We start from the raw sequence: 23551 nt of genomic DNA, 5'->3' as shown, positions 1-23551 counted from the left end.
ATTAGTGTTGAGGGTATTCTATTATGTCGAAGTGTATTGTAATTTTCTGTCTTAGTGTGATAGTAAGATAGGCAAGTCTTCCCATATTTCGTTTTTTAAAAATAATGCTTTTTTATTATTCCATTATTGTCCCAAAGCAGTCAGAAATCTTATAGAAATTATTGCAATTATTATTTAATTGTCTTTGGGAATGGCTTCAGAATGTCTTCATCATTATTAATATTATCATTATTATTATTATTGAGTGAAACTTCCATGCTTCTCTATAAATATTTAAAAGAGAAAATGCAGACTTAGATGGAGGAAAAAAGATACAAAAAATTAGAAGTAGTCCTTGAATATTTAAAATCACTGCATATGTCATTGGTATTTCATCTGAAATAAGAAAAAAGTAGAAAAAGTAAGAATTTTAACTTATCATTTTTTTCTTATAAGTATATGTAAGAAGCTGCTAGGAGTTGTATTTAAATCAATGTTGAAAGGGGCAAAGTTTCAAAACATCACAAGTGTTGAAGCTGTTGGTACAGCTATCATTCTGTTTTTCATTGTTCTTATGCATGCAGTTAATGCAGATACAGCAGATTCTTTGAAACAACTGGAACTGATATAGACATTCCTAGTAATCCACAGAAACTGATAAACACTTCAGGGTTTTCAGTTGCTTGTTAAGTATTATTGAATACAGAATGAAGCATCATTTGAGTCTTCAAGAAAATGTTGGAGAAAAAAGGGTACCATTAATGAAAGATCAAACATAATAGAGAGAGGCTGGAGGACATTTACAGATGACTGAGATGACAAAGATGGAAAAGCAAAGGAAGGTATCACTCTAGAGAATACATCTTCCTTCCAGTTAGAGTGGTAGAAGCTATATTTTTATTTGCACAGCAGAAGGCACAGATGGTATTGAATTTTCACAGCTGTCTTCCAATAAGAGTTATGGTACTGTGGATGAATGTAGTTATTGTCTAGACAGTGAGAAATCTTTATTTTTACCCATGTCTTTGTCCTTATTATTGCTAACAACAAAGTATTATGGAATCACAGAAAAATGTTGATTGAAAGGTGCCTCTGGAAGCCATCTAGACCAACTCCCTGCTCAAAGCAGGGCCAGCTTAGATCAGGTTGCTTAGGTCCTTGTCCATTTGAGTTTAAAGTATCTCCAACCACTGTAGTTCCCCAGATCCTCCTTCTTACTGTTTTTGAAGATAGGTGTGATGTTTGCCTTTTTCCAGTCATCAGAAACTTTGCCTGATTGCCATGGTCTTTTGAATATGATCAACAGGAGCCTTGGAGTGACTCCAGTCAGCTCCCTCAGTACCTTTGCTCACATCCCAACTAGTCTCATGGACCTGTGTGTGTTCAGTTGGCTTAAGTGCCTCCTAGCTGCTTTCCTCTACTGTAGGTAATGCTTCACTCCCACAGACTCTGTTAGTAAACTCATGGACTGGGAGGCCTGAGAGCCAAATTTGCCAACAAAATCCAAGACACAAAAAGGCACTGAGTATTTTGGCCTTTCCTATGTCCTTTGTCACTAAGTTCCCTGCCCCAATAAGCAGTGGACATACACTTTCCTTACGTAGTCTTCCTTTTGCTGCCAGTGTACTTACAGAAGCTTTTTTCCTTGCCATTAATGTCCTTTAATTATTTTGACTCCAGATGAGCTTTTGCTTTTATGATTTCATTGCTCTACACTTGAGCAATGTCTCTTTCCCCCAAGTGACTTGCCCCTGCTTCCACCTTCTGGGAGATAGGACTTAATAGTATTTTCAGGTGTCACTTCCTACACACCCTTTTCCCCTAGCCAGACTACTAATTTATATAGTCTGTGTTTGTATTTAGAATGTAATTATAATTAATGTTGCACCTATATAGGAACAATGAATGAATATTGTGTACAGCAACTAAAAAAGAGCGTATGTGAATGATGACACTCTGACCATTTTATCTGAAATGTCAAATGCTTTGCACAATCTGAATGATGCTGTAAATCACAGTCAGGGTTCATTTTTTTTCTGTGGAGTCACCAAAATCTCAAGAGGAAGCTATAATTCTGAAATGTAAAATGTGAGTATGGTTTTATATGATATCACTGATGATTTGTATATTGGTATAAATATCCACATGATATGATATGCAATATATGGCCAGGACTTAAACCCCCCTGTTCTCAAATATAAAAGAAATGGAAGCTTCCCCTTTCAAATCTCCTGAAGATGTCAGTTTCTAAAGAAATTAAGCTTTAATTTTTAAAATAAGTATTTCTTGGCACCAGTTTGTAAAAATAGCCCTCCAGCTGTAACCCAAAACACTGTTATCTTCCTGATCTCCTGGACATATTTGTAGGAATTCTGCTGTTTCTCATTAAAAAAAAAAAAAGTAAAAAAAAAAAGAGTGTGTGGTATAAGGAAAGGAAGGAGAAAATTACAGTATCTTTAGCTTTTCGAAAAAGAATTCGAAAAAAAAATAAAAGGAAAGCCTTTGATTGGATGAGTGAGTTGAGTTGCGTTGTAAATGCTAGGACTGGCACAGGAGAGGAAGCCGAACCACATGGCTTGAAGCAGAGGAAAAGGAAGAGGGAGGAAACTGTGCCCTTGGATTCTGCTTTCGTGCTTCAGCTGTCCCATTTACTTCAGCAAGATTCCTCATATAAATGCATTTAAATATTTTGTTGGTTTATACCTAATAATGCCGTCTAGCACTTCTATAGGCTTGCTTATCTTAGTGACAAAAAGTTATTGTAGTTACTAACACTAGAATTTTTATTACAGCACATTAAAAAAAAGAATATTTTATGAGATAAAAATCTTCCTACTACCCTTGCCTAATATACTGTTCATTTTTATTCATGCCTCTGTTTGTTTCCCAGGGCAACTATGTCTTCCCATGTAGGTGCTTCCAACGAGAAGTGGAGATTTCCTATTTGGCCAGAATGGAATGAAGCAGATATCAATGCAGAAAAATGGGATGCTGGAAAAGTTGGAAAAGAGAAAGAAAAAACTGGAAAAAGTCCCATTTCAGTAAGTTGTGTGACACATATATATATTATTTCCACTTCATTTTTTGTACCTGTGTTTAATAGAGTGTTTGTCACAACTTCAAAATAATGTGTTACTGATAAATATATTAATTTTCAATCATATCCTTTCAATAAGTTTAAATAGTTCCCTAGTAAACTAAAATAATAAACTAAAAGTATTGTGCATTGTTTACTTGTTGCTTCTTAAGCAAAGTGTTAACATATGTGTGTGCATTAATATGTGCACATTAATGGTAAAAAAAAAATGAAACCCCAAAATCTTTTCCATAACATATTTAAAACTGGGGATGTGGGAACAGCTGAACTGTTGTAGTATGTCAGAGCAATCCCTTCTCTGGGCACTGCAGTTTCTATGGACTGAAAAGGTTAAATGCACCCATCTTTATTATGGGAAAAACGGATGTTGAAGTCTTTTCTTTTGCATACCTCAGTTTCTGGACATGTGAAACAATGTCTGCAGTTCTAGTGTGCAGAGAATGGTTTGAGGGGATATAGTTATTTTGCAGAAAGTAAGCACCTACCAGATGCAGAAAAATTCCTCAGTCTTTCCAACTTTGGAATGACTTTTAAATCTCATCTGGATTTTTACTCCTTCAAACTGGTTATCATTACAGAATGTATGTGCGTTTTATGCAGAGTAGTAGTAAAATTATTTCTTAAAGAGTTTCTTAAACTTAGCATTTTAAAGTAATATTATAATTAATTATTAATTAATAATAATAATTAATATCCATTTAATACTGTGCTTAATCATCTATTTTATATGCAAATTCTGCATTGTTCATATGTTTGTTCTGTATATATTCTTGTGTGCTATGTATATGTTTGTAGATTATTTTTTTCCTATGTGTTTGTAGATTGTTTTTTTCTTATCCCAAGCTTAAATATATTGTAGCCCTATGGGGCCAAAGTACTCTTTTGAGGGAAGTTATAGGTTCTATACTGAATGCTGCCATTAACTTGACAGGTAAATAATTTTCCTTTGTGTCTTTCTTCTGTTCCATTACCACATTTGGTGTCTTTGGGCTGTACTCTCAACATTTATCTAGCACGAATCTGTTAGGCCTGCCAGACGTTATTATAATAGATAAAATTTAAAAATAATTGTAACTGAAAATTTTTCTTCTTTTTGTAGCATAAGAGGCATTCTGAAGTGTTTAGGACCATTCAGTTCTTCAGCCACAAGCTATTGAAACACTGCTCTTTTTACACGTTTAAAGGAGTTGTTAAATATGTCGGTTACAGCAGACTAATTTACAGATCTAAAGGATTTTCTAATGTGGCCTCTTTTGATCCAAGCAGCTAGCCAGAATTCAGCATCGTATAGGGTATTTCAGTTAGCAACAGAATTAGTGATGGCATCCAGTACCTTTGAGTACACTTAGAACAAGAATATAAACAATCCTATTTTCTTGTGTGGGAGAAGAAATCAATCGGAAGTGATCTCTTTCCTTGAAATGCTAAAGCTCTTTTATCAAGCAACCCTACACAATAGCCTCTCTTAGAGCAGCGCAGTGTGCTGCTGAGATTGTGCATTTGACCTTGTCTGTTTTTCTTGTGCCCGTTTCTTGCCTGTCCTTCCTGTAGAACTTGTGATTAAGGCTCCTGTACTTAAGGCATGAACTCCTGAGACCTGGAAGTTGTCTCTTATAAGCCACCTTAAATAAAAGACAAGTTAAACCTGATTTTGTCAGCCAAGTTTAGCTGAACCTACAATATCCTTCTTCAAAGTGTTTTTGCACTTGTAAGCTAAAGAAAGGTGTATCTCTGGTTTTTTTAGTGTTTCTTTGCATAGTGTTATGGCATTCTCACCTGCCTCCTTTTTCTGGTTTATCTAGTGTTTAAGTGCTAAACTTTCCTGTTACACCGTGTAGTCAGGGTTGGATGTCTCTGAAAGCAGAGTATAAACTCTGTTAATACATTTCTGTATGGTCCAGTCTACAAGGCTTCCTTTAAGCTTTTAGAAAAATAATTATTCCTAACAGCTTCTCCCCCCTCCCCTCCCCCCAACTTACTTTGCTTCCTTCAGGTACTCTAAGTAGTTTGTTGCAGATTGGTATGTTGAAAGAACTTACACAGTGACACAAGTAAGAAAAAAATAGGGTGAAAATACTATTTTGGAGTCTTTGGTTTGTGTTTGGTTTTTATGCTTTTGTAATATATTTTCTTTTGCCTCCCTTTAATCAGTAAGTACTCAAAGCATCACAGTTTTTCCTTCCCAGAAACTCTCTCTCTTGGTTGGTCTGTAGAAGACAGATAGAGTACATCATGGCCTGTGAAACACATGGAAATTTATAATATGGCTAAAAGCTGTTTAAAATTCCAGGCACAAATAAAAGGCACTAACCATGTAACCGATTAGTTTCTCAGTCAGCACGAGCAGTATCAGAGGCATCTCCTCATCCTACATTGTACTATTAAGTAAACAGATATCATATATCCTGACGCCTTCTGTTCACATGGAGAATAAGTATCACTTTGGAAATGCAAGTTTGAAAATTATATGAGACACTCTCTTTAATGCTTTCTATAGCAGTTTTAAATGCGTGGAACCTCCTTTGTTTGTGTCTAAATATCGCTTTAGATATTTACTTTCAGTCTTCAATTTAAAAAGCTTTAGAAATAAATGAGTTAGAAAAAGTACTTAGAAACAACTTGGTAGAAGAGTGCCTGAATTAAAAGTTAAACAGTTGTTTGGGAGGTTTCTCTGAAAGGTGGAAAAAAAGGAAGCATTTTATATAGACCTATTTAGACAGTGCAGGCCACACAGACTTCTCAGAATAATACAAGCAGTTTTTGTGTCGACTCTTCAGTTTGGGCTTTGCACTCTTTTAGTTCAGTTATAGATACTATTAGTTCCTTTTTATGCTATTTTTCCCCTTAAGTGAATTATCGTGTGAACAATATATTATTTTAAATCTTGTGGAAGACACAATACTGTAATTAATAAAAAATGTTCCATTTTTGTTCATGCATGTTTAATGTAGTATGTCTTTGAGGATCCTGAAGGGAAAATAGAATTGCCAGCATCCTTAAAAGTGCATTCATGGAAACGTCCACATGAGTTTTTAATAAATAAGGTAAGAAACAAGCAAGGTGATAATGAAGAAATGCTCCTCGCCTAGCTATGTCACAAGCAGAAGAAAATTAGTAGAGGAAATTAGTTCAACAGATAAAACCCTCTTGACCATGCATAGTCATCCTGTCCAGGAGACCAGTGTACACCGAGGAGTCAGTGATCCATAGAGCCGTTAACCTGTGCTGCACAGGCAGTTGTCCTTCAGGCCTGCGTGGTGCCGGGTGCGATCCCTGACCGCTGGATAAACTCAGCCAGCGTATCGTAAGGGAGGAGCCTGCAGGCAGCTCCCTCTTGTACTGGCAATTACACCACCTGCGTCTCTTTGTGTTTATCTATGTGCAGCAGGAAGTTCTTATGTGAACATCCTTTCTGGTTTACAGTAGAAATGATGAAAAGAGTAGTTTTCTTGGAACAAAATCCTGTAATAGCTCAAATCCCATCATAGCTCAATAATAGCAAAATGGGGTAACACTTTTGACAGATGGGGTCTGCACAGAATACTATGCGTGGATCAGAAGCCTGTTTGATGCTGCACAACTTGGGGTTCCCAGTGTCTAAAAGGAAACAAGATTATCTATACTAATCCCTTTCGTCATAGTTAGCTCTAATAATGGCATTTTAAATGATACTATACAGAGTCTGAGTGCCCTTCTTACCAGGCCTCAAGTTGTGCCAGGGGAGGTTTAGACTGGATATTAGGAAATTTTACTTCACCGAAAGGGTTATCAAGCATTGGAAGAGGCTGCCCAGGGAAGTGGTTGAGTCGCCATCCCTGGAGGTATTTAAAAGACGTTTGGATGAGGTGCTTAGGGACATGGTATAGTGGTGGTCTTGGTAGTGTTAGGTAGTGTTAACCATTGGTAGTGTTAACCATTTCAAAGGTTAGTGTTCTCCAATGCTGTTGCTAATCTAAGTTTTAAAGCATTTTTGCTTCAGATGAAATGCTGAAGTTTTAAAACACTTTGACCACCCTTCCAACTTTTTCAGGCTTGTCAGTTTTCCTTTTGTCAGCTTGTCAGTTCCATTTTTTATTAACTAGACACTAAACAGGTCCAAGTGTAATTTTAATGGAGGAAAGAGAGGGGGAGGTCAGGGGAGTAATTGACAAGAACAAAAGATTGGATGAGAAACGCTGCCAAAATGCATAAACTAAGTGGAGGTATCTGAAAGATGAGGACAAGAGAGCTGGCAGCCCAGAAAGCCATGAAAACATGTATCTGTATTAAAAATATTTAAAATCTATCTTTAGAGCACTATGAAGAAAGTATTTGTTTTCTTTAAGACCTGATTAAAACTATGGGGCTTGTTTTGGTCCAATGTATTTTGAATCAAGAAGCTATGATTTACAGAAATTTTATAAGTTGTTAAAAATTAATGTAAATGTCAAGTGATGAAAGGCTATTAAGGTGATATATGTTGCTACCTAATCTATTAGTAACTATAAAAGAAAGCATAAACAAGCCTATTTAGTGCGGTAAGCAAAGAATCAAGCGATGATCACCAATAAGTGATGAGAGGCACAGATATACTTCTTTCAATAAACTACAATCCTAGAATGTTATTTCTAAACTGCTTACAAAAAGAAAATGGACTGTATAAACAATAGTCATCAAAACTATGTAATACAGTCAAAGGTTTGATAAAGTCAGCGTTCATACTGACAATACCACTAACTGACCATGAGGAAACAAATCCCTTTCAGTCTTGGTGGGGGACCAAGGAAATCTCAAAGTATGAGACAGTGTTATGATAATGATTTAAATGCAGAACTGCAAATATTATGAATAAATTGAGGGAATTTCAATTTAATTATGTAATTATTTCATTTGGTACTCTCTAAATCTCCTGGTAAAAATAATGATTTTTTAAAATTCTGAACATCTACATTTTAAGACATTTTTATTAAGAAGTACCAAAGCAGCTGCAAGATTTGCAAACGGATGGCCTTTAGCTCGCAAATGTCTAACGAATGTTTGTCAAATGTCTAATATTTGTAAGTCACTACTGTTAAACATTAGAGTTCATTTAATTTTTTCCAGATAATTTAGCTATGGACTTAACTAATTTACTTTCTCCTAGATTCCTGTGGTTGTCAAAAATGAAACCTCATTTGACCTTTTTTCAGCAAATGAGCATATATTTTGTAGTGAGGTAGGTAGAAATACATTAATGTCCCTTTTAAAAAATACTTTCTTTCATTCTTTTTAACTCTTTTTAACTTTTTGCATTTCACTCTAAATTTCTACCATGAAGAAATAAGTTGTGAAAATTTTTTTGAGTGAAAAAAGAATAAAATGGCAAGAAATTATCTAGATTTGTATAATTAGTGTTTACCTTTTTCAGAATTTGAAAAATTAAATCAATGATGGTAAGAGATTTTCCAAGCATGTTGGGTTTTTTTTAATATATAGTCTATGAACTACAAAGATTATTACTAGATAATATTCTCTAAACATAAGAGCAAATAAAAGCTGTATTAGAAAGGATTTCTGTTTTTCATTCAAGTTTTTCTGAAGTCATGTTCCTAGTGTGCCTGCATGTATGTGCAAATCTCTGTCACCCAGCCAGTCTTTTCCTTCTCTCCAGAGTTGAATAAATGTTTACTAAATTTCTACAGATCATGGGAAGCTATAAAGCAGGTAGAAGAAAGGCCTCCAAGTGCCTTACTAAATATAATATTACTTCATAATTTCTATTGCATTCAGTGCTTCAATGCAAATTCAAAATTCAGCACCAGAGAAACAGCATGGGAAGAAGCCACCAGAAAACAGATGATGTAAATTTTGCTGTCCACAGAACGACTAATTAATTTTAGGGCAAGTTTCTTGTAGTAAAAATTTATTCTCATTCTTGTTTATATAAATCACTGTAACTGTCTGGTAATACTTGTGAAACTATAGCATACATCAGAAATCTGTGGGTTAGAAAAACACATGCACTAAAACATGATTAGTTAAAGCTTCTATTTTAAATTTTAGAAATGGTTAAATACTTTTAATGGTTTTAGATTATTTTTTACTGAGTACAAATAACAAGTATTAAGGCTAATATTGATTTTTAGCAATATTTAGCTAGTAATAAGCAATTAAACAAGTGACAGTTCACAAGTCCTGTAATGTAACTTATTTTGAAATCATATGTCCTCATTTTTCTTTGGTAGATGAGGAATAGCATAATTTATATTGTGCCTTCACTTAGTTTCATGAAGTTTTGTGTTATTGTAGATAGATATTATGATGATTTTATGAAAAGTTGTACCAGTGACATTAACTGTTGCATGAAACCATAGCTATACTTTTGTGTCACTTCTTCATTTAAAACAGAAGCTTTTTATTCTTTGATCATTCTAATAAATTTGATTTTATTTTTCTAAAAGATGTAAGTTGAAAATTTTTTTTTTCTATTTTTCTGTTTTCAGCTGATGAGATGGATTATAAGTGAAATTTATGCAGTCTGGAGGATATATAATGAAAAGGCCTTAAGTAGTGGAACATCTACACTTTTTTGGAAACCATGGGAACACATTTATGCCTTATGTAAAGCTACCAGGGGACACATGCCGCTGTACAATAGCTATGGAAAATACGTAGTGAAACTTTATTGGATGGTGAGTACTTCCCTCCAAGGATATATAAATATGCAGCTAGCATGGCAAATTGTAATGGTTAGGGTAAGTATTTATTATTATTGAAAATATATGGATTTGTAGGAGTAGAAGTATTGACAAATTGTTGACGCAGGTTAATAAAAACGCCTTTTACAGTTCATGTGATTTTTGTACAACTTAGAACTTGATAAAACAGAGTTATTACTTGCAAAGGAAATATTCTAATTTTGTAGATTATGTAGAATTTTGCTGATTGTTAGGAGATTGTTTTTCTCTGAGCACTGCAACAAGATACTACATTTGAGTTCATTTGTTTATTACATTGTAGAAAGAGGATCCAATAATGACAGTTGCTATTGTTGCATATGTTCAACATATCTATTGAAATAGCTTTTATTTTCTGATACTTGTGACTTTTTTGTGTGTGTCAAACAGCAGTTTTCAATGTCATTCCATAGCCCAAAGCACATTTTCAATAAATTTGACAGAAAATAATTGGTTCATTCTGTATTATATAGTGAGTGGATAAAATAAGGTTGTTTTAAGAAGTGATTAATTTTCACCATTTGTAGTTTCTTTGAGCTGCATGTGATTGTTGACATCCTATTTTTACAGGGTTTGATTTCTAAATCACATGTCCTCTTACAGTCCAATGTAAACTCTTCTTAATTTAGCACATTTACAGAAATTTCCTTTCTTTTATTTCTTTCTTACACCTTTTTGTTCTATGAAAGTACTTCTTGTTGATATTTTGGGGTTTTTTTTACTCTGTGTCTCAAAATGTTATGATGATACTAAGCATCATATGTGTGTGCTACCTGGATGGAAATTCCTTTCTGCCACTTGACTTCTGTGTTGGTTGGCTTTTACTAAATAAGAAGGTATGTTTCATTTCAGTTTTGCTAGAGAGAAAAATATGAAGACTGATTGTGAGGTTTGCACTGCACTATAATGATTATAGTGATATATATGATTTAAATTCTTAGTCAGTAACTTTTACCTCATTTTTGTTTCAGTCTTAATTTCATCTGCTGATTTTTTGTGTGCATGCATTAGTTGTTTTGAGAGAATATGCAAAATGTTTCTGTTCCTGTGTAGTGAATGATAGAATATGGAGGTTTGATGCACATGTTTAATAGAGTCAGCAAGTGGCCCACATCTCTGGTGTATTAGGATTAAGAATGTTTTATAGTTTAAGTAATTCGGTTGGCTGACTTCACAGAGCTATTTGTATACAATTGTATTTAAAGGTGATTAAAGACTTCTAGTGAGAGGACCATTTACTGAAGATGTACTGGTAAAATCAAAACATCCCATGGAGTTTCTAAAGATAACAGACAATAACTTAATGCATTTTACAGTCAACAGGGAACACTTAATATAAGATTGAACCTCATACTAATAAACAAAGAAATAATCACTGACCCAAAAGTTAGAAGTTGTCTATGTTGTTAGGGTTATTCTGGTTACATTTGTCTCTTACAAACAGAATATGTCACAAAATGCTAAGACGTATAATTGACCCTATTAAACTTCCAGTTGCCCAAACTTGAAAATATTTTTTATACAGTCAGTTGGAAACATAAAGTTGGAAGTGTTAATGAAAACTCAAAAGCATCCCACTGGACTTCTAAAAAGATAGAATTCATGGAATCAGAAAAAGTTATCCTTAAAAAAGGAAACAAAACCTAAAAAAGAATGTGTAAAAGCTTTTTTAAAAAAAGCAAAAATCAGTGCTCATGAATACAAGTGAACAGCTAAGACAATGCAGACAGCTGATTAGGCAGGCCAAAGGTACTAATTAAATTTAAGTTGCTAGTAGTATTGATATGCAATATTTAAAATGAGGCTATCGCAAGTTACTGATAATAAAAACAAACAGCAACATTAAGAAAAAAACCACCAACTAGCAGTTATTCAATGAATATTTCTTCTGTGCATTGGAAGGCTGAAAGAGATATATCTGTTCCTTGGCACACTGTGAATTGAACAAACATAACCATCTCTAACAAAGCAAGTTTAGAGGCTTCAGCTGCTCAAATTAAACATTTTCGTATCAGTAGATCCAGGTAAGCTATAGACATATTCAGAGGGCCTGCTTGAGATACCTGCTTTAGGTATCGCCACACCAACTGTCTCCAGGAGCAGAATTTAAGTAGATTAATTTAGGTGGTGAAGTGGTCTGTTATTGTCGATGGGGATAGGCGTTGTTTTTTCCAAGGGTGATTAAGATGTTTCATATACTGGGTGAGGAACTATCAGAATTAGTCAAACAAACATTCAGAGTTTCTGAGAGTTTTCCTGGAGGTTAAGCAGCTGACTGAGGGCTGTGTATTAGGTACATCTGTCTATGCAGATACCAAGCACTAGATTATTCTGTGAGAGTGCATGAAAAGCTGAAGAGAGCTCATATCTTTTATTAGATGGCTTCCACCTCTCCTTTTGCATAAAATGTGGTTGTTAGAGCACTCATGAAGGAGTGGAAGAACTGAATATTCTTCACTTCTCAGCTGTTAAGGATGAAAACCCTCAGTTTCTGCAAGGAAAGTTCCACGACTACAGCTTTGATTGCTCTGCAGAAATGTATGTCATGGGACCAAAAACCAAAGGGTGACACCTGGATTCTTTTTGAAACTTTCAGCATCATTTGGACTTTAGACTGTCATGTGTTTAACTTGGGTCTCTTCCAGCTTAATAGAGGTTACAAAGGCATTGCATATATAGTTAGTTACAAATGGAAAAGAAGATAATCTTAGTGGATAGCTTCTTAGTGAAATACAAAAAGGTCCAATAGCTAGAATTTGACTTTAGATAAATTCAATCCAAAATATGGCATAATTAATTAGAAGAAAAGGCAATTAAATATTAAAAGAATTTTTGAGGGAAATGGTATATTCAGCATTACCTCATATCCTTAAAATGTGATGAAGTAAGTAAAAAAAAACCTGCTCATTTTGCTTTCTGGGAGAATATTTTATTACTATATATGCATGGAAAAAACCTCATACAGTAAAAAGGAACCACCAAATATGGAAGGAAATGCAAGAGGAGAAGAGGAGAATCAGGAAAGAACAACCTGGAGAGTTTTTAACCCATGGTAAAAAAATAAAATAAAAAAATAGAGGTCTCTTGAGAAGATGTTCTCAGCCAATAGGAGGCAGTCAAAAGAAAGAGCAACAATAAGTATAAGAATGAAACTCTTAAATTTGGGGAGAAAGAGGTTTTGTGAGGGCTGTGTTTGTGAAAAGGGCTGATGTGGTTAATGGAAGGATTTGGAAGATGGAATGTAAGAGCGCAGGTCAGAATACTCAAGGACAACACTCTTAAATGCATAACAGTAGGAGACAGAAAAATATACCAGAGGAGAGGAAGAGAATATATATATAATTTGGTGAAGAGTGAAGAGATTTTGTTTTCCTAATGGTCCTCATGGCAAGCCTCCAGTTTACCATTATTTGAGATAATTAGTGTTGCTCTACAAAAGGAGAGGGCACAAACTTCCCATCTCACAATGTTTTTAGAACTTCAGAGTAAAGGAACTTGCATCACATCTGCAGCAGATGACACTCCTGGAGAGGGACAGCAGCAGGTCAGTGCCTCACATGGATAAGCTTGCCAAGTTTTGTGTTGGAGGTGTGGAGAGAGCCTCGCAGTTGCATGCAGCATGTCACTTAGAAACACCTCAGTGCAGAGTTCTTTCAGAAATCTCTACAGTGACAAGTACAAAATAATTACTCAGACACTTCCATGACCCTTGGAGGATTGCTCATATTCTATTTCTACGCTGGAAACCATTACTCTAGTGGTTATAATATAAAAAATTCCTGTGAATAAAAGTAAGGAGGGATTTATTTTACTTCTCCATTACCCTGTTAAATTGTTTATAAATCTGTCCATCTTTTGGAATGAACATAAATGCAAACAAAGCTGGGGAGAGTTTTTGAATGGCTGCACTTATGCACGTTCCCTCTTGAGAAGGAATAAAACCCTGAGCATATTAATATTATTTTTAAATAATCCTACACCATGTATTTGTATTAAGAAAAACTTACAGTTCTAATACAGTATAGATCAAATATGATATTTTAAAAGGAAGTTTCATGCAGTTTGCTATTGATACATGTCAGCTAGCCAGCACTGAGAAAGAAATAGGAAAGTAGTTAAAACTGGAAGAAACTCTTAACTTTCCTGTAAGGTGGAGCACTTAGCTGATTTACATGCCCGTGCTTTCCTCATCCCTTACTACTGCCTCCATGTATGGAATAACTTATATTCATATAGGGAATAAGAGTTGTATGAATTTGAGAAGGCAGAAGTGATGTTTCCCAGGTCCCTCAGCAGAGGACATTATTCTGTGTGTGAATTTAATGCTGCAGAGGTTGTGTATTCGTGTGATAAAAGACTACATTTTAAAGCATCTATAAGAGTTATGAGAGTGTTTTAGTTTCTTTGTCACTTTTGGTTTTGTTTTGTTTTGGGCCTTTGTGTTTATTTAATTTCTTTTCTTCTGATTGTACAGCTGTATTTCACAGAAAGAAAAACAGGTTAAAAAAGAGGGTCAAATGGTGGAAGATTAAAGAAAATGTGCAAATGAGAAAAGGCAAATATCCATAGAGATAGAGGAGAAACAGATTTCACAGGAGGAAGTGGAAAATTACATGAAAAGGGAGAGAAAGCACAGTGGAAGAGTAATGAACTGGTTTCAGCAAAATGCTGTATCGAGTCCTGAGGGGATTGTCGTCCACCAGATCAAACCTGTGGATAATAGTTTTTCACATTGGCACAGTATTCTTTCAGTTCTACCCCACATCCTGCTTTCCCTTTGCATTCCTGAGGTTTATTGAATTTGTTTCTTTATTGCCACTTTTTCTCACCTATAGATTTCTTTTTCTATCTATAAAGCTTCTGCCCCACATATTTTTCTTTCTTTCTCTTGGTCTCTTATCTCTTAAAGCAGCATAATTGTTTTTAGAGTTAATAGTGAAATGCTATAGAAAGGTTATCACTGATGCAAAATAATTGCGATATGGATTCTATTATTTAAGTATAAAAGGCAACCAATTGGTGAGGAGAAAACTTTTTTTAATGGTGCTACATGTGCAACAAATACTATTGTCTTTTAAGAATTACATGCACAGAATTACTACTCTGAATTTAAAAATGTCCTGAGCTATAAAGAACCAAATCTCTCTTCAATCTTTTCCTTTACTTTTCCACTTGTACTGCTCGCTCTATTAAACTTCAGCAATGACTAAAAGGAGATGAATATGTGATGATTTCACTTACTAGGTCCTTTTCAAACTTGGGAAATCTTAAAAATTTAGTTTTGGCTGTCAGCAAATAGTTTTTATCCTAAAAAACATTAGCCTGGTTTATTCTTTTTAGGTATCTTTGCCATATGGCCTAAATTTATTTTCTTCTGAAACCTATAGAACTCATATAGAGTTAATCGACAGGCATTTCAGTTTGAAGCCACAGTTCAGTTACAAGCAGAGAGCAGTAATTTTGCCCTCTCCAATAATGTATGGTGAACATTTTAGTGATTTGGTCATTCTTCATCATTTTGTGGGTGAGTTAACAGAAGTACTTGCTGTTGCCCCACGAATTCCTTTGCCTCTCTATTCTGTCTTAGTCACTAGGACAGAGACTTTTTTGGAGAATGGTAGGCAAGATTATTTTGTGGGATACTAGCTCAATTTACTACTGAAATATCTGGTATTGGAGACATCAGTATCTTGTCTTACCTGTTTGTTTCTTATCCTGGAAATATGGATATCTGTTACATTTGGTCATTTTGTGTTGTTTCCTGCAGTGTTTTGTAAGATGCAATCTTAATGCTTTCCAGGACACTAACCACTGCAGCCAACAGCCCCAGGTAGTTCTTGGGAAGCAAGTGGGACTGCTTATATCACAAGTATTTTCCAGACTAAGAGCTTAAAGAGGCATTTGCAAAACTGGTATCTTAATTAAGCCTTTTTTTAATCATTACTGTTTCTTAGGCATCTGTCATGGCAGCTGAAGAAAGAGCATGCACATGATGGACTACACATATGAGAGGAAATATATTTGGAAGTAGCTGCAATTAGATTAATCTCTGAAATAAATCAGTCAGAGCAGTAATAGCATGCTATGAATACTGTTTCCATGCTTCTCAGATATTATATGAGAACTTCTTCTAAAGCCATCTGTAATGTAAATCAAATTACAGTAGAACTGGGTTCTTGGGAAAGCATTAGAAGTTCTCTTACATACATGTTCTGTTTCCAGCCCACAAACTCAGTGTTTCTTCTTTCCTCCCCCTCCCTCTATCACAGGGGTGCTGGAGAAAGATCATTGTGGATGACACTATGCCTTTCAATGAAGAGGATAATTTGTTACTGCCAGCTACAACCTGTCAAATTGAACTTTGGCCAATGTTGCTGTCCAAAGCTATCATTAAGCTGGCAAATACTAGGTATGTTTAGTCAGCTCGGTTTGTTTTGTGAAGTCACATGGAATTTGCAAAAAATAGTTTTAGTATAATGGGAAATAGATTTTGCTAAAAATTTTGTAATGACAGATACACACTTTTCTGAAAGGTGACACAGTAAATCAGTAAAGCAAAGTCCCCTGTAGCTACAGAATGTGCAGTGTTTCCTTTTTAAATGTGTGTTTGTACATTTATGCCCAAAAAACTTTGCAAAGAAACTGGAGTACTCTCCCTGTTTGCTTTATCTGTTTGCCATTACTCCTAAAAAGCTTCACGTGTGGTTTTCTGCCAAATGGAAATGTCCAAGAAGTTTTAATGAAGTTTTAATTGTCAGTCTTAACAAGTATTGACTTAATCAGTATTGAAAATAGAGTATTGTAAGTTACTTTTGATGCTTTTGCTACAGTTCTGCTGTTGTGGGCTGTATGGCAATCCACTTCCTAAAACTGACCTGGAAAAGTAGAAGGTGGCCCATGGTGCAAAGGATTGACAATTATGGCTGCAGTTTCCTATGAGATGAGCAATGAACACCAAGTGTTAAAATGACTAAGCTTCAGAAAATAATTCAAAACACTGATCTGGGTAGTCAAGCTTCCCTGTTCTGGTCATATGAAGTTGTGTTTGTTGGAAGAGTGGTCTGAAGTACTTCTACACAGGCCAGGGAGTTGCCTAGAGCTGCCCTTTGGGAAGCTCTGTTTGCAGGAACATGTTTGAAATACTGTGTTTCTCCAGAGCACAAGGGTTTGTCACGGCCAAGTGCTGGCATCTTTAGCCTCGGTCCTCTTAGGATCTACAGGCAGAAGTCTCTCCAGAGAGTAGGAGACTGTATCACTTTGAAAGAGTGGAGAGTGGTACACTGGAAATACAGCCAACTCATGCATAATAACCTGGGAGTTAGCGCAGCTGCTCAGGAGATGGAAGTTCTAGATTCACATCCCTCTTCTAGCGTGGGGGATTTCAAAGTCACATCTCCAACCCCGTAAAAACAGGCTTTACTGTGTGCAAGTATATATAGTATGCTTGGTAACAATGTTGAAACTATGCCCATTGTACCAGAGAGAACACTAAAATAATGGGCCTGATGCAAAGGCATAAAAGCAAATTTGACTTTGACTTTGTAGGCTAGTTGTCAGCAGTGGATAGGGAAACTCCTAAAATTGCAAGTAACAACTTGTTTTTCAGCAAGCTATTCTGTTTGTGTATGGCTTGCTCCTACAGAAAGCAATGTAGACTACAGAGTTTGCTGTGAGTTGGTTATATTATAATTCTGTATAATGCCTGGTTTTGTCTTCCAGTATACAGGAAACTGGAAAAAGAGAGCTGGAGGAATTTACAGTTCTACATACACTGACTGGATGGATACCAGAAGTTATTCCTCTCCAGTAAGTTTTTCTATTAAACAATTTACATATTAGTTGTTTAATATTTAATTCTACAAGGCATTATGAAAAATAAAGCTGAGCCCCAAAAGTCCTTCGGCATCAATTTTGGGAAGTGTACATTTTTTTACTTCTGGCACTTGAGAAATGTGCCTTCAAGGAATGCAATTTTATTGTGTTTTTCTTTGTACGTCATACAGTTGCTTGTAAAGCTATTTATCATGTTAAGCCGATGCCTATTCTTTATAAAATTAATTTATTTTTAATTAATATTAAACACTGTGGTGAAAACAGGGTTAGAGAAATCTATGTTTCATCTAGTACACAGATACAAAATGTCTGCAAGTAATAATAATTTTATATCTGAATGTACTATAGAAAGTATACATCATGAATTTGGAAGTAATCAACTTCAGCTAGTATGGTGCTTTCACCTTGTAAATTGGAACAGTTGATATATTTTTATTTCCAACCAAAAATTGTATTTCCAACCTATAATAATATTTTTTGTTTCCTCTGTTTATGTCCATTTTGTGGTTTTAAAGAACAGGCATCCTATTTTTCCAGCTTGACATTCTTTTTACTGAATGAATGACCAGGATACAGGCTCTAAATATCTAGACTTTTTTTTAAATTACACTTTTTTGCCTTTTGATACATTTGATACATATACAAATTTTTAAATTACACTTTTTTGCAATTTGATACATTTGATACATATACATTCTAATGAATACATAGATAACAAATAGTTTTGGTTTATATATAATTTATTTGGGTATAATTGTTTATTTATAACACTATTCAGTATGAAATCAGTGAAGGGCTATTTTAACCCTTATTTCAGCGATTTTTATGTCCCAAGCTATGCTTTCAATTTAGGTTTTTGATATATTTGTGTCTTACAGTACCGTGTATGTATCCCATGGACTTAGAAATCTACGTAACCTAAATTTTGTTTCTTTATGTAGTTAGTTTTACATTTGCAACAGCAAAAAATAGTATTCACGAATCTGGCACTTACTGCACATACATTATATTCTGGAATAAGAAAATGTGAATACCACAGAGTCTTTGCAATAGTAGTATAAGATGGCTTTAGCTCATTGTATAATCAATTATTTTATTTTTGTAAAAAAAAAGGTTGCATGCAGTTAGCTTGCATGAAACTTATTCATGGCCCTGAACAATTCATTCAGTTTTAGATTATTTGTGGAATCACTGAGTTTCTGTGGAGAATCCGTGTGGCTGCAACTGTCATGTCGTATCAAAAAGCTGTTGTAACTGGTGGAATCGGTGGAAGAGGCATGGAACTACCTGTACTGAAGCAGTTAGGGAAACCTAGTTTGGAAGTACCTTTGAGAAGGTTTTTAATGTACAGAGCCAGAATCAAGTTATTATATGGTGTAGTTGCAAAGTGGTCTGCAAATTTCCCTGCTGCAACTTTTATCTGCTGAAAAGCTTTAGAAAGGATTTTTTTACATTATTTACATGCTTCTCTAACCACTATCTCTTTCTTTATGGATCTGTCCATAATGTGTCTCTTAACAAATTGGCTGATACACAAAATCAGGCAAGTGTGTTTTATCAACTAAAATAACCCAGTAACTTTTCTAAGAGTTGTACTGTCAGTTGTAGTATAGTGTTGTCTAAATGAAATTCACACTTTCTTTTTTTTATTGCAAATATCATTATCATTGACATATACGTGTGTTTGTTTTTAAAGGCCTGGATACTTGGACAAAGTGTGGGGCTTTTTGAAAGAGATTGTGCCAGAATTCAAGTTGCCAAATAAGAAAACTCCAGAACTTGATATTCCTCAGTCAGATACAAAACCTAAAGAGACCAAAGTCTCAGAGTTAAAAAATGAAGTTTCATCTGTGAATAAGCAGTCAGATAAACCTGAGAAAGCAGAGAAAGCTGATAAAATTGGCAAAGGTCTGTAATTTTAGGTAGTGTTATTTTTGTAGGCCAAGCATAAATAAAGTTAACATAACCTCGGGCTTTGAATTTATATGTCTTTATTATGCCACATGCAACTCTGTGGGTTTGTTGTTGGAATGAACACTGAACATGTTGGAATGGTGTAAATTCAAAAAAGTTTTGTTTTAACTATAGATCTCATTAGAAGCAGTATAGTCTCTTATTTTATGAAAACAGCTTCATTTCATGGCAGAGAAGTGTTAGCTCTGTGTCACAGCCATTTCTCTAAAGACTGGTTCCCTGCAGAGGGATAACAATCAGAGAGGTTACAGTATCTCCAAAGGCAACACTGCTCTGACCATCAATAAATTATACATTTCATAATGGATGTTACAAAGCCTGATTACCTACAGAGGGTTCTGACAAGTATGTTCTAATGTCTACCTGCATTTTTATTTGTAGCAACTTTTCTCTTTATGCTACTAGGTATAGATATTAATTTTCTTCAAGAGCTGCTAGTCCTATTTACATTTAAATGAAAAAACATGGGTTTAGAAACTTATTTGTTCCAGTATATTATTCTTCAATATTTATATTTGAGACTGAGTTTTCTTAGCTGCTGTTTTTAACTTGAAGGCATGGATGCAATTTCACAACACTTCTAATGTCTTTGAAAGGTACAAATCCTATACTGTAATTTCTATTTCTTCCTAGATTAAAAAAAAAATCCCTGCATTCCCCACTTTGAATCCCAAATACTTAGTCCTAATGTCAAAAGTGTTATAAAAATATTAGACGAGACCTGGCTGAGGGCGTATTGTCTTTTCTTAGGAATTCTTGCTATCATTTTATGACCCACCCACCACTGTAGTAGGTATTTCAGAGTTTGGAATGGACATGCACAGGGATGAAGTCACTGGGAACAGCACTGTCATTCATCCAGCAGGGTGCTGTAATTTATTCCCAGAAAACTTTGTAAATTTAATCCTGCCTAAGACTTAGAAATTCTATTAGTAACTGAAACAGCAAAGAATCAGGGAAGGATTCTATTACAATACAGCTCTGTAGTCTCCAGCTCTGAGGCTACAAGCTGTGTTCTGATGCTCTATTAATGTTTGGGATTTTTTTAATTAGAAATTTTTCCTGTAGTCTAAGTTCTAAGGCTTGAAAGAAGGTTCTGACTGTGGGAGACTTTCTTCTTCCATGTCCGTTGGGAACCTATGCCTCATCTATGTTAGATTATTTTGGAAATTACTGATGCATGGGAGCAGGGACATGAAGAAAATATTTGACACAGTGCCAGGAATTCAGGAATTCCAAACATTATAGCAGGGACATGAGAGTTCTGCACTAACTGGAAGGTGGGACTGAAGCCTTCCTGGCCCCTTCTCAGTAAATCTGTGTTTACACCTTAAGAATTTTTTTTATTTATTTATTTTTTAAACATTAGTTTTGACATTATTTAAACATTTTTTAAAAATTTTTTTAAAAACATTTATTTAAAAATTTTTTAAACATTATTTTTGACATTAGTTCTTTATTGTATCTCAACTCTTCTGACTGGAATAATTTGTGGTTGATTTTTTTTTTTTTAATTTATCTAAAATGTCATTAAAGCATTTACAGAGTGTGAGACTTTATGACTGAAAGTTTGTGCCTGAAAAAGAAAAATATTTCATCTTTATTTTGCTTAATAGAAAAAGCAGAGCAGAGAGAAATTGGAAAGAAGAAAAGCAGAGAAGGAGAAAAAGAAAAAAACAAGTTAGCAGTTCAGCCTTCACAAATGTTGTCAGAAGCCCAACATTCTCTTCAGGCCTTAACTGAAAGTAAGTCCTATTCTTTTGAAGCTAAAAATAAGAACAGGAGATATATTTAAAGCAAAGGGCTTTGCTTTTATTTGGTTTTGAACTTAATTGGGGGGAGGTTAAATATACTAATTTGTTAAAAAAATTGCAATTCTTTACAGGCTGCATTACAGACTGAAGCCACTATAACCTATTAAAATCCTATAACTTCTATTAAGAACAGTATTGCAGTAATTTGTGTTTGATGTCAAAATGTAAGGTAATGCTATGCAGAATATTTGGAAGTTGCTGGCCAGCCATGTAGGAACAATATTTCTTCTAGTGGTTACCTGTCTTTCTGTATTAAAAAAAAAAATCTTCCTCTCTAATAACTTGTTTGTTCAATATCTGCCTTATTCAGTAAATTGCAGTTGGAAAAAGCAGGAATGCATCTTTGTTGAAGGGCAGGGGTACAAGGTGGCCAGAAATTTTCATTAGAATTCACTCCGTGATTTAATTGTTTAATAAATTTGTTTTCTCTATCCTGGAAATATATTTTGATGAATTTATTTTTTGTATTGTTACGTTCATGATAGCTCAAAAATTAAGTAAATTCTTGCTTTGTGCATTAAAATTAATTTTTTTTTTAAAAAATACAATTTAAACAAACCACAAGTAAATGCTTGTGTATATAATGTATATATGTTATAAATATACTTGTAAATAATCAGTCAATAAGAAATGTCATGCTTACTGTCATAAAGCATAGAAAGTCTTCATAAATGTACATTAAGCTGATTTGCTTTTGTCGTTGCTTGTATTTGCATACATGTAGCATTTCTAAATGGCTAGCAGAAGGAAACATATTTATTAACTGGAATATTATCTAGTTGCAAATCAACAGGTAAGAATAGGTAGAGCATCTTTCTTTGGGAAAATAACTACAAAGTAAAAATGTATAAAAAGAATGAAACTTGCTATGAAAACTGGATTCCTGCTTCTTGATTTAAATCCTGATTAAAAATGGTGGTTTACATAATTTTAATTTATATCAAACCAATATTGCTGTTTGTCATCAGCAGATATATTCATTTGAATTCCTGCCTTAGATACTACTAAAGGAGTTAAACAGCAGTAAATTTTAAAATGTATCGCAGGAACATAGTTTGCTTTAGTGGTAGTAGTTGTGGAATAGGAAATAAGGCATTTCACATGTATATAAGGAATATGCCCAGTACTCAAGAACATTGTGGGGAAAAGAAAGCAAAGGAGAAGCAGAAGGATCCAAGTGATGAATTCTAGAAATTGTGTGAAATGAGTGAAAGAGCATTAAAAATCATCAGGCAGTGTTTCCACACAAAGAACCACATGACATTTTGATCTTTGTTCTGCCATTTAAAGCACAGTTTATGGTGTTTTCTGAAAGATAGTTAGTGGCCTGTGAAGAGGTTATTTGGAAAGATTATTAGTTCAGGGCTCAAATACAATGGTCAGAGAACACTTTTATCCTAGGTCTGAACCAGAAAAGAGTTTTGAAAAAGAGTAAGAGGTAGATATCTCACTAATAAACTTGATAAGAATTTGAATAGAAGTAAATGTGGAGATTGTAAAGTCAGAGGCTGTAAGACATGGAGCAAATTTAAGATTATTAGACTGCAAAGAAACAAAAAAAAAGAACTGCAATTTGAAATAATACTGAATTAAAATGCATTTTTGTTGTGAGATTGTAGCCACAACAGAAGAAGCTTGCAGGCTTTATGAGACAGATGGTCTGCAGAGAGTGACCCAGGACAGTAGAACCATTTTTGTGCATAAAGTAACATTTGAAACTAGGGCTAGGTTCAAAGTCAGACTCCAGAATTAGTAGTTGTAAAAAGTTTCCGAATTGTTCTTGGGAATTTTGTAACAGCGACTTTACTTAATGCAACAGCTTTTTTTTTTTTTTTTTTTTTTTAATGTAAGCGGCTTGAAAAGTATTTCGTTTCCAGTACCATAGAAGTGCTTATTTCCCTGCTGCAAGTTTTCACGCTACCTATTGAGTGTGAGGACTTTAAGGGAATTGTTCTTCTTTCTGTGATAAATATGAATTATTTCTAAAGAAGTATTTAACTACCCTTGATATCACTTACTTACATTTTACTTCTAAAATGGCAAAACCTTTTGTATTCATTACCTTGTATATTCATTACCTTGTTTAGTTTCATACACATTGACATACCAGTTACTTCTAAGTATTCGGAAACTTCTTTTGCAGGCTTTTGATTTTGTGT

General features: G+C 34.5%; 1 protein-coding gene across 1 annotated transcript in view; it reads left to right on the top strand.

The window, feature by feature from the left end:
* The window catches only part of ADGB (androglobin), a 128740-nt gene that overhangs the window by 16186 nt on the left and 89003 nt on the right, over positions 1–23551 (top strand). Inside the window, exons 2-9 of the mRNA XM_075497367.1 lie at positions 2870–3020; positions 6028–6120; positions 8199–8270; positions 9538–9726; positions 16041–16180; positions 17491–17577; positions 19301–19512; positions 21195–21323. Coding sequence (XP_075353482.1) covers positions 2870–3020; positions 6028–6120; positions 8199–8270; positions 9538–9726; positions 16041–16180; positions 17491–17577; positions 19301–19512; positions 21195–21323 — 1073 coding nt within the window. The remainder of the gene's footprint in view (positions 1–2869; positions 3021–6027; positions 6121–8198; positions 8271–9537; positions 9727–16040; positions 16181–17490; positions 17578–19300; positions 19513–21194; positions 21324–23551) is intronic.

Source organism: Mycteria americana, chromosome 3 (assembly GCF_035582795.1).
Source record: "Mycteria americana isolate JAX WOST 10 ecotype Jacksonville Zoo and Gardens chromosome 3, USCA_MyAme_1.0, whole genome shotgun sequence".
Lineage (NCBI taxonomy): Eukaryota > Metazoa > Chordata > Aves > Ciconiiformes > Ciconiidae > Mycteria > Mycteria americana.
Note: the sequence above shows the minus strand (reverse complement) of the source record. Positions and strands in the feature narration are given on the sequence as shown.